This window comes from Strongylocentrotus purpuratus, unplaced genomic scaffold (genome assembly GCF_000002235.5).
Source record: "Strongylocentrotus purpuratus isolate Spur 01 unplaced genomic scaffold, Spur_5.0 spur5_scaffold_4, whole genome shotgun sequence".
NCBI lineage: Eukaryota > Metazoa > Echinodermata > Echinoidea > Camarodonta > Strongylocentrotidae > Strongylocentrotus > Strongylocentrotus purpuratus.
Window position 1 is genome coordinate 21,169,807 of NW_022145610.1, and position 11,486 is coordinate 21,181,292.

Genomic DNA, 11,486 nt, shown 5'->3' on the forward strand with positions numbered 1-11,486 from the left:
TGCTTGGCAATCCAGTGCGTGACGATTTTGATCAAAAAATTTCTTCAGGCCGGGCATATTAATAACTGTCAGTAGCCTACAAAGCATGTCAGCTCTACTGAAATAGATATTCCTCGCTGCAGTGGTGAATACAATTATCCGGAAACGTGGCGTCAATCACAGCGGATGAGTTGGACATGAGGTCATTCAACGATGTCAAATTTCATATGTATTGATTAAAAACTAAAAATACCCACAAAACCTAATGAACATGATCAACAAGAGGCAAACAAAATACTATTATCTAGATCTATTAGGAATAAATCATTGTCAAAATCATTCCATAAATTGGGGTAAAAATAATTATTCCACCATTATGACCAACAGTGTATTTTATTACCAAAGGGAAAAAAAGATCGATATTAGTCTATTACGCTATTCCAGTCACGATGCTTACCCCCAGGGGAATTTGATTTATTTAATTGCTCACAATATTATATACATTTTTTTTTAACGAAGTGTAAACCAAAATTTCGTCACGAATTAACTGAAAGCTCGCACTAGTACAGGATAGAATAGTATTTGATTGAGATTTTTGTTTTAATTCAAATTCAAATTTCTCACTCACTTTTACGTCACTAAACAGTGACAGATCCAGGGGTGGGATTTTTCACATTTTTGAGGGCCAACAAAAAATGTGCTCACTACCCCCCCCCCCCCCCCCCCCCCCCCTGAGCGAATTTTCGGCCGGCGCGATTTTCAAATTTTCTCGACCATAACAAAAAAAAAAAAAAAAAAAAAAAAATTGCCCCCCCCCCCCTCCCCTAAGAAATCCTATGGTTTTTGATAAAGTCTGGTCTTCCGAGTATTTTATAATATATTCATTTTGGTAAGTAACGTTAACAAAACAAAAAAAAACACAACCAATTATATAAGAAGAAGAAGAAAAAGAAAAAGAAAAAATGAATAATAATATACAAAAAAGATGAGAAGTAAGAAAAGAAGTAAAAAGGGAAGTGCGTGGATTTTTTCCAACAAAAATCAATCATTCAACCGAAATAATAATTAGCCTTTGAAGACGAACATAATTATTAGCAGCAACACATGCAAACCATGTAGAAATTGATATGTAATTAGGCGACCTGGATATTTATTCTTGAACGAATATCTGATAGAAAAAATGCTCTTTTTAAAAACTATTCATTACTGACCTTGTACATGTTCAGTTGGTATGTTGCCATGGCAATTTTGCGGAAACTGATGCCATCACCGATCACATTGTAATATTACTGGAATTGATTGTTAAAATAAGCCTGAGGCAAACATTATATGTCAAACCTATTGCCTTAATGGCGGTAATGTCAGCAAAACATCACTTACGAATCGAGGTATAAGAAGCTTTGAAAGACCAATTGAGCAAACGTATCGTTAAATTCAGTGGTTACCATGGCAACACCTTCCTCTTTTCTTGTCGACGGTTAAACACTATGGAGTTGCATTTCATATCGATATTGTCTGGTGCGTGAATCTCTAGATGATTAACGGAAGAGTATTCTGTTCACCTAAAATGATGTTCTGTTTACCGAGCTGTCAAATTACGACATTGAAGTAATGTTGCTGTCAGCAATATTTAGTAGAAAGAGTGTGCATGTCGAAGTAAAACCGAACTGATATTTCATTGCCTAGGTGAAATATTCATCTCCAGTTTTAAGGGAAGCCGGAAAAAACAGTAATTTCTGTTCATAATTTATTTAGATCAATACTATACTACTTCTTAAGGATTGTGTAAAATTCTTCGCAATTTGATTTTGATAACTAGACGATTACAGGAATGGATCTGACGGGCTTTCAAACATACCCTGGAAATAGCACAGAAACCCCTGTGATACCTTTTCACCATCGCGCTATTGTTGCATCAGTCTTGATTGCTTTGACGATAATCGGACTGTTTGGTAATGGCCTCGTCATCATATCCGTCATCGTCGCCAAGAAGCTTCGTACGGTGACCAACATCTTGGTCGTCAACCTCGCTTTCGCTGATCTTGTCACCTGTTCCCTCCAGCCGTTCCTGAGCTTGGGTCTCCTAAGTCAAACAGGACGATACCCTCTTCACGAGGCAGTCTGCGCAACTGTAGCAGGTGTCATGTTTACCTGTCTCTGTTCTAGTGGGTTTACCTTAGTCGCCATTGCTGTCGTCCGCTGGTTCGTCATCACGAGATCTGTTCGTGCCTACCAGGGGATTCACACTCCAAAGAAAATCGCCACAGTGGCGGTGCTCACCTGGATCCTCTCGGTCGCGTTCATGGTAGTACCCCCTGTACTCGGCGTCGGGACACTAGGGTATTCCGAATACTACGGTCTATGCTCTTTTTTAGATACGAACTCGTATCACTTCTATTCCGTTATATTCCAGGCAATTTTACTTGTAACCGCCCTTGTTCTAAACGTGATATTCTACATACTTATTCTGCGACATGTTGTGCGACACAACAGGCAGATCCAGAACATGATTGGCATTATTGAAATCAGTAGATCAAGCACTATACATGGTTATCAAAATGAGACTTCGTCCGTGCCTCGAGGTCGTCGACCACCAAAGATCCAAGCCATCAACAAAATGGAGGTCGAAATCACCAAGAATCTCTTCATCGTTGTCTGTGTGCTTATTCTCTGTTTCCTAGTGCACAGCGTGAACTTAGTCATCCCCGGTACGAGCGTAGCCACACTCTATAGCTACATAATCTTACTGGCGAACAGTGTTGGAAATCCGATCATCTATGGACTGAAGCATCCTAACTTTCAAGGGGTCTTCAAGAACATCCTCTGCTGTCGTCAACTCGATCAAGGATGACTAGACCTGATAGGTTGATATGGTGAATCGTTTTTTACTTGACTGAAGACTTTTCGTAGCATGGTTCGCCGAACACAAATATTCCTTGTAGTACATAGATAAGCATACAGTCCCATCTATCCTGAACTATTTGTGGCAAATTCACCATTTCCTGATATGCTGTGTTTGTGACTATATTAATGTTTCATGGTTCACTATGGGCAATAAAATCAAACCATCAATGGAAGAATTTCGTACACTCTTTCCTCCATCATTTTTCAAAAGCCAACCGTTCAGATAATTGCTCCTCTATCATGAACTGCGTCCCTTTGATTTGCGGGTCAATTACTCAAGAAACAATACTTGACAGATTTAATGTTTCCATGGGACAAGTACTGTGACTTCGCAGCTACCTCTTGTATGCACTAACGCTCTGTACAACTAACCTCAACTAATCTATTAGGAAATATAAGAACCAGATATTATAATAATCACACCGGATATGCTCGTGTTATAATAGTATCCCGAAACTGGCATGACCAAGGGATAGAAGTTGTCCCAGGGGAGAGGCCGTTGTTCAGGGGAAATGTTCCTTTGGGTAATTGTCCGGTTGGAGGTTCAGCATGTTCAGGGAGCATAGCTGTTTTTTAATTCAAAGAGAGTCCCCAGATATATAACAGGTACGTTTTCTTGTCTCTATAGTCTGGGAGACACGTCCACATGTCACTCATGCTATCGTGTTCTTGCATAGGTATCTCGTGGATACGTTGGAGAGATACTATAAACTGGTAGACAATTGTCCCCTGGACAATCACCCCTGGAAAATTACCCCCTAAGAACAACCACCCACGAGAACTACTACCCCCTGAATATTTACCCCGAGGACAATTACTCCCCCCCCCCCTGAAAATTACCCCCGAGGACCACCGCCCTTCTCTTGAGGACAATTCTTCCCCCCCCCCTTTAATGAACAGGGGGGGGGGGGGAGAGGTAATTTGCCGGGCGTAATTGTCCTCAGGGGGTTGTCCTTTGGGGTAATTTTTCGGGGTATCATTGTCCAGGGGGCCATTGTCCTGATACGCCATTTATTTTTTTCCTTGAATAAATAAATTCTATCTTGTCTTCTCCCTGCATTGTCTAAGATATCTGCTAGTGATATATACAAGACAGGGTGTCGTTTCTGGACGGTTACCCTGGACAGTTGCTTATTTTATCGAGCATATATATATATATTCTAACTTTACTCGATGTAGTCGATCCATCGGAGATCTCTTAGTTAAGCAGCTAGGTACTGTGAATGATTTAGCCGTACAGATATATTTTCTCAGTCGATGAAAATAAACATGTTAATGTTTTCTTCATTATTAACATCATCAGTCATTGTGATGTAAAGAATTGTGTTCTCTTGTGATGTCTAGATATACAAAAAACAAATCATCAGATGAACGGTTGAATTGTAACTTAAAATGTAAATTAAACACAAATCAATCTAAAATTAATTCAAACAGAGCCGATTCAAATAATGTGTTCATCTTTAAATTAATATCACACAGAGACGGAATAATACAAAGCCAGTCAGAAAGAGAGAGAGAGAGAGAGAGAGAGAGAGAGAAATGGACAAGAAGTTTAATACTTGACGTAGTCCCGGCCCCCCTCCCCCCCCCCCCCACTCAGTGTTACTTAGGGTACGCATATGCGTGTTCCCTCCTTTTGAAAACACCCCCTAAGTCCGGTGTGTAAAGTCAATTTTGTGTATGTACGAGCCGGACTTTGGTGCGTGAAAAGTACCCCTTTACCGGACATTTTGGTAACACGCATGCGGTCATTCCGACCCCGGAGTGGGGGGGGGGGGGGGGGGGGGGAACGTAGTTTTGAAGTAATGAGTTTTAGAGAGAGATGTCACAATAATCACGTATACACATACAACAGGACATGCGCATCACACCCCACCCCACACATCCATTTATCAACCAAGAAACGCACGCACGCACACACACACCCACACACACACACACACTATATATGCTCTTCTCTATATAAAATGGTTGTTTGGTGTGTTTATATTGTATTCCCATTAACCTCATTCACTAATGGTCACTGGCTATTAAAACATTCAAAATATAGGCCGACGTGACCCTCTTTCTTTTCAATTGGACAATCGTAACCTATTTACGAAACCTATTTCTAAATTAAAAGACGGCGCTTTAATTGTTTCATTTATCTCACACGATCGAGCGTGGCAATAATAGACGTCACACCCTAATTTAGCGCTTTATCTGAAACGTCATATTCGAGTGCAATATTGAGTGTCCGATCTATTTAACGCTTTACCAGTTGACAATCAATGCCGTCGGAGCGAGTTTTGTCACATAAACGCTCTTCAATTACATACAGCATGGTAAGTATGGTCGGCATGGTGTATACATGTATTTCGTATAAATAGGAGTGTCGATGAGTTCTTACAATCGTTTTCCTTCGAACTTTTTCTCCAATGAATAATTTCTCTGCTACATTTTCATCTGATTCTTGTTCAGCCATAGATAGTCTTTATAGGTTTGTGGGGACGATTTCCCTCCAGGGGCTGGCTTCTTTTTTTGTTTCTAAATTTTGATAATTTTCAGCACTAAACCTGTGTTTTTATAATAAAATTATGCTAATAAAATAACATTGGAAAGTACAAATAGACCTCCTCATGCACCGCCCTTGTTTACTGTGACTTTCGTCCTGTTAGTCCCAATAACGATATTTTTAATATTCTAAGGAGCCTGCATGCCCCTCCCATGGCAGCATCGTGTGCCTGGGAGTTTTTATCTTGATATGCTACCACTTTCCACCTGCCTGAAGGTAATTGACTCAAGGATTTTAATGACAGTTTAGTTATACACAAAGTAATTATTTTTTCCCGTTTAATATGAATCATGGTATTCTGAATTTCTTCTTATAGGAAAGGTTCTTCATTATCGTGATGATTTTTACACACCCCTCGCTTGAAGGTAGGTTATCAGGTTATTACTTTGTGATTGATATGATATTCTTAGCTAATGCTCGTAGCACAAGAGGCGTTATTTCGATTTCGTTATTTCCTGCTTTCAAGTCTGTGCATGCAAATAGTGCAATTCACAGTTTGTGTTTGCTGTTTTCATCAAAGAAATTTTCATATGGTGTGTCGAAAACCATATAAATCGCTGATACAGCCATAGGACAGGCCAATGACGCCATGTGTGCAAAGGATTCTGTAGGTTCATTTATTAATTTTTCACCTTATATTTTTGTTTATGTCATGGATAATGACAGGACATATTTAGGTACCACTGATTATGTTCATTTGTCAAATATATTTCCTTTGTTCTTTCATTTTGTTAATGTTGGAAGTCTTCTTTTTTTTTTGTATTAATCGAACTGTGACTTTTAAAAAATGTATGTATACTAATTAAACTATAATATATATATATATATATATATATATATATAGTATAGAATATTCTTTAGTTGAACCAGTGTACCAAGTACCAGTACTAGCGATTCTAAATGACACGTTCAATGTATTTTTTCATTTGTAAGCTCATCTTTATATTTTTGTAAATGTATATCATGTGAATTATTTTCCGCCTTGTACTGCTCTGATAATTCAGGCATTAGCCTAGTCTTGAATATTTTCAACATGATTTCTGTTTTTATATTCGATAACTATTAAAAGTATGTGACCAAAGATAATAATCTGGTCATAGTTATAAGCATGTTTGTTCTCAATTTGTTTTATTACAAATTTGTAGATGACAGAATGTTGAATAAGCTGCAATACAGATGTAATATGCCTATTTGTTTAATATGATTGCATCTTAGAATGTTATACTTTGAACTGAGAGCATTAATAATTTTTTTCGGCAGGAATCGATGGAGAATATATCTCTCCCATTATTCTACCGGAGGTGAAATGTTCATCTGTTATATCACCGACGACAGGCGAAACAGTTCCCCTGGTTACGAAATACCTTCACGCTGGTAGATCTCTGGTTGAGAACCTATCGCCTTCTACAAAAGACTTAATACATTTGTATTGTGCCTTGCCTGGTATGTATATACTCTAAATGCTAGCATAAGAAAAGAGAGGGGATGGCAGATCATTACAGGCATTTGGCTGTTCAAATTCCCCGATAGGAGACAACTGGGCTTTGGGGGCATTTTCGGCAAATAGTAAGATGCTTTCTTAAAGGACGATGATCACCCTTGCTAAATCTTCATTGGTGTGGAAGCAAAAAAATAGGAGAAATTAATCAACTTGAGGACTATTCCAATATCCTTTTTGCTTATAACAATCATACTCAGATTACATGATATACGTATCATTGTCACATTCGCACATTTTGATGGCCTAGGTGACGTATAACCAGCACATAGCTGTTGAAATTCCCTGAAACGATAGATTTTCTGAAAGACTTTTCGATCGTGTTGGGTTTACATTTTTACTCACAGAATAGTAACAAAAACAGATCGACATACTAAAGCTATTTGTCATGCTCTCATTGCAGAACATCGCATTTATGATTTTTATTCACACTCTATACACACGTAGAATTGATAGGTTTCTGCTTACATTTTTATTATTATGCTTACATGTTGTTTTTCACCGCCTCGCAGCTTGCATGTCCGCACCCTGCTCCAATGGAGGAACATGCGAAGAAACCTTGGATGGCTTTTCGTGCCACTGCGGGTTAGATTACGCTGGCTCACGCTGCAAACACGGTAAGGAACCAATCCAACAGCAATTTATATTCCTTGGTACTGAGTTGACGCTACCGCCCCACCCACAACGTTCCCGCCAACGATAAGAGGTACAACGTGACACTGTTCTCGCTATGGGAAATATTGAAGTGTAAGGATTCTCATGTGATTGTGATTAAGACTTTACTGGACCACTGTGCAAACACTGTAAGGAATCAACAATTAAAGCGAAACAACGCCCTTTCTTCCATTTTCCTCCTATCATATATATATATATATATATATATGTTAAGTAATAACTTACATTATTTAATGTAATCCATGCCGGTAAAATGTTATGTTGATTTCACCAATAGTTTATAATTCATTTTACTGTGAAGTTATTGTAACATTTTATATGATTTTGCATATATTGATTTTGGCAAGTGAATATACTTGTTTATGTTATATTACTTGATTATTTAAATGGAAATAAGAAGGTATTTAAAAGAAAATCAATCGCAACCGTGTGTAGGAGATTAAAAATTGTGATCATGATTGGAGGACCTGCGATCGATTCGGATCAATTGTAGCTCTTTATACTATGCCCCGTCCTTTATCCAGGCTATGATCGAAAAGCTCAGAATCATACTCCTGTCTTGGAGTCGTCAGGTAATGGTGGCACCGATTAAATGCTTACCCATGCCATCGAAATGATTGACTGGTGCCGTTCTATATCTACACATGTACAGTATATTAAGCTCACGCACGCCAGCTATTCTCCACTCCTGACTATGGATAGTCAACCTGTTCGAAACGTCAAGCCACTTCCGCCACTCATCCTCTCCAAGCGCTATAGTTCTCCTTAGAACTATAAGAAAGATAACCAACGGTCTTTTTCAAGACTATACTAAACAGTCCTTTTCAGGACTACACACCCTCAAAAAAGATTACTGAGAGTCCTTTCCAGGTCTCCTCAATCCTCCCTCTCTCTCACATGGTGCACCCGCAAGCCTACTGTATATGTACAATATATGCATTCTCTATTAGATGCTGGAGAGATCTGCCCTACCGGATGGCGATATCTAGGGACCAAATGCATCCGTATCTCTGTAGGTAGAGCCTGGGAGGATGCACGAGATTCCTGCATAAATCTGCCTTCTAAACAATTAGATGATGGTAGCACCAGGAGCCCTTCTCTTCTCTTTCTGGAAAGTTCCTCTGAATCAGCAAATCTCATCCAAACTTACAACGGAAGTGATCCCTGGGTCAACTGTCGCTATGATCTTGGGAATGTCACGTGGGTATGCGAAATCGATCGAAGTGGTCATGTACCCTCAAATATGAGTAAGTACTGAAACAAGTTTTCTTCATTTCATGTTTGATTGGAATTCAAAAACATGCAGCTGGCCGTTTTTTAAATCCATTTCAGGATGGGCGCTGTCGAGAACAAAATATTTTTTCAACATAAAAAAAAAAAAAAAAATGATTTGTAATCTATTTTATTATGACATTTCTCAAACTTTTGTGCAATGTCGCTAAGCAGAGAGAACGGAATGAGGCACTTCCATGTAACCTATTATAAGTGTAATTAAAGGCTGAGTTCTTTCCCTTACTTTTATTTTTCACAGTTTTTCACTAAATGTTACCGGTGTCACGTTTAATGGTACAGTTTACTTGAAAGTATTTCTTTTAATGGTTACCGTTTGTTAATGTGATTTACATATAGGCCTAATTTGTATGTAGAAATGGATTTTTAACAAATTTGAATTTGAAATGAAATGCAAGTCTAATTTTTAAGAGTCGTGAAGACTTAGTCTCTTTCCCCCGATTTTTTTTTTAGATTGGGCGGTGAGTGAGCCAGGCTATGAAGGAAATCTCTGTGCAATTGTCAACATGACAACTGGGGAACTGTACAGTGCTGCTTGTAACAACGTAAGACCAACGATATGCCAAATCCCGATATCAGCTCACATCCTTCCCTAGTAGTGGAGTAGGGGGTCGTGGCCTGATATTAATGACCATGGCATTGGACTGAGTCGCGTGTACAAATTCTATGGAAGTTCAAAGTTGCTTAAAGCGGTCTCGTGAATTGGAACTGCCTGCATATAGACATGCGACATCACTGGTTCCAGTCCAACATGATTGCAGTGATCTAGCTTTAATCGTGATCATCATGTAAATTATATAACAGATTTAAATGAAATGTCAATACATTTAGGGCACATCAAGTGATACATAGCCCTATAACCTTTTAGATATAATTTTAGAATTTAGTACTGACTTGAAGTGTTTTTTGATAGCCATGTAAAAACTAAAGTGAACTAAAATAATACGCTTATTTTCTTTTTGAAAAACGGTTTATGTTTTACTGTAAAATTGATGCAGTATGCTTCAGAAATTAAAACGAGGCAAACATTGCGAAGGCGAAGTCTTTGTCGGGATTACAATAATCAGATCATTGGAACGCATACAAATTCCTTGGTATCAAGTTTTACGCACCTTTTGATATTTAGTATCCTAAAATTCGGCTTACTCAACAAGGTAATTGACACTGAGTGTATATTTGCTATAAATACAATTAATGAAACTCTTCACATTTTCAATTTTTAATTAACTGTAATTTATTTTGTCGGAATATTTATCTAGATAATAGACTATCAATAAAATATATAAAAACCCTCATACGAGTACATGATGATAAAATTAGCAGATTCAGCCGTGAGTTAATATTCGATAAAATGTGATAAGTTATAGTATATAGAACGTTTAACAGATGCATAACGCCCACTAGTGTATCCACATAAACTGCTCTTATCATTTTGAACAGGAAATCAAGTCAAAAGAAACAAACGATTCCTTTAAAGAAAATGTAAAAGTTCATACTTCTTATTTTCTCTCACGTGTTTTGTTTATTATGACCTTTTCCCCGTTTTCAATTGTATTCCGACGCTGGTCACCATTTTTACTAACCATATTCTCACAGAGTAACATTCTACATTAAGCAATCATCCGAGGCGTATGCTTACGTATGTAACTGGTATGAATGATTAAAATTGACAAAAGAACAAGTTTGTGTGTTTCAGATTGATTTTAATTTTCATTCATATTATACATTGTTTTGCATAAAGATTACTTAGTTTTAGTACGGGTCAAGCGATAGCATTGTGAAAGAAGCGTCTGAAATCTAATAGGAAGATTTATAAAGAAGAAACTAATTCATGCATACAATGATCAAAATAAAAAGAATGGACTCGATCTTGCTGAAGACCAAACGCATTTCACACAGACATAGGACTACATGGTCCAAGCTTTTCCGCTATTTGTTATCATTCGAATAATTATGGGGGCACTTGAAGAGCAACCTGAGCCAGGTGAAGTCATTCTTATTTTGACATTCTTCTAGAGTGAAAAATCAAATATAACGCGAGAAATCCCACATATCATTTTCAACCTCGGTCCTTCTCTTTGAGCAGGCAGAACTGGAGGCATTCTTTCCAATCACAATGCCAATCATGGTGGCTTTCAAGTTTCACGTTTATTTTGTTTCACATTTCGCAAAAAAAAGAATTCACATAGTTGACAAAATTAGAATATAATATGAAATCTAATAAAAGTATCACATTATATAATATATTCTTTGTAAAGACGTCAAAATTAATTGTTTTGAATATTAGGTAATACAGGGTGAAATGTGAGGAACCTATATTAAAAAGCTCAGCTTTTAGATTATAGGTTCCCCTAAATAAAACTAATATTAATTTTGATTGAAGTGGTTGCAATGGTGAAGGACGTAACAATAATAATAATAGGTGGGCAAAAAGGCCTTAAAGACCGTCAATACTACTGGGCCAGAAGGGATTAGACCACACAGCGAGGTCACTGACAGGTGGCTATCTCATTAACTTCGCTCTCAACTAACATAAGAAAAAGAGGACCATGGGGGACCAACAGGCACCGATTGGGAAAGTTTTCT

General features: G+C 37.9%; 1 protein-coding gene across 1 annotated transcript; it reads left to right on the plus strand.

The window, feature by feature from the left end:
* The first annotated feature begins 1,810 nt into the window (after positions 1 to 1,810).
* LOC578557 (nociceptin receptor-like) lies at positions 1,811 to 2,830 on the plus strand. The gene has a single exon (XM_778718.2). The coding sequence runs from the start codon at positions 1,811 to 1,813 to the stop codon at positions 2,828 to 2,830; it is 1,020 nt and encodes a 339-aa protein (XP_783811.2).
* Positions 2,831 to 11,486: the final 8,656 nt, after the last annotated feature.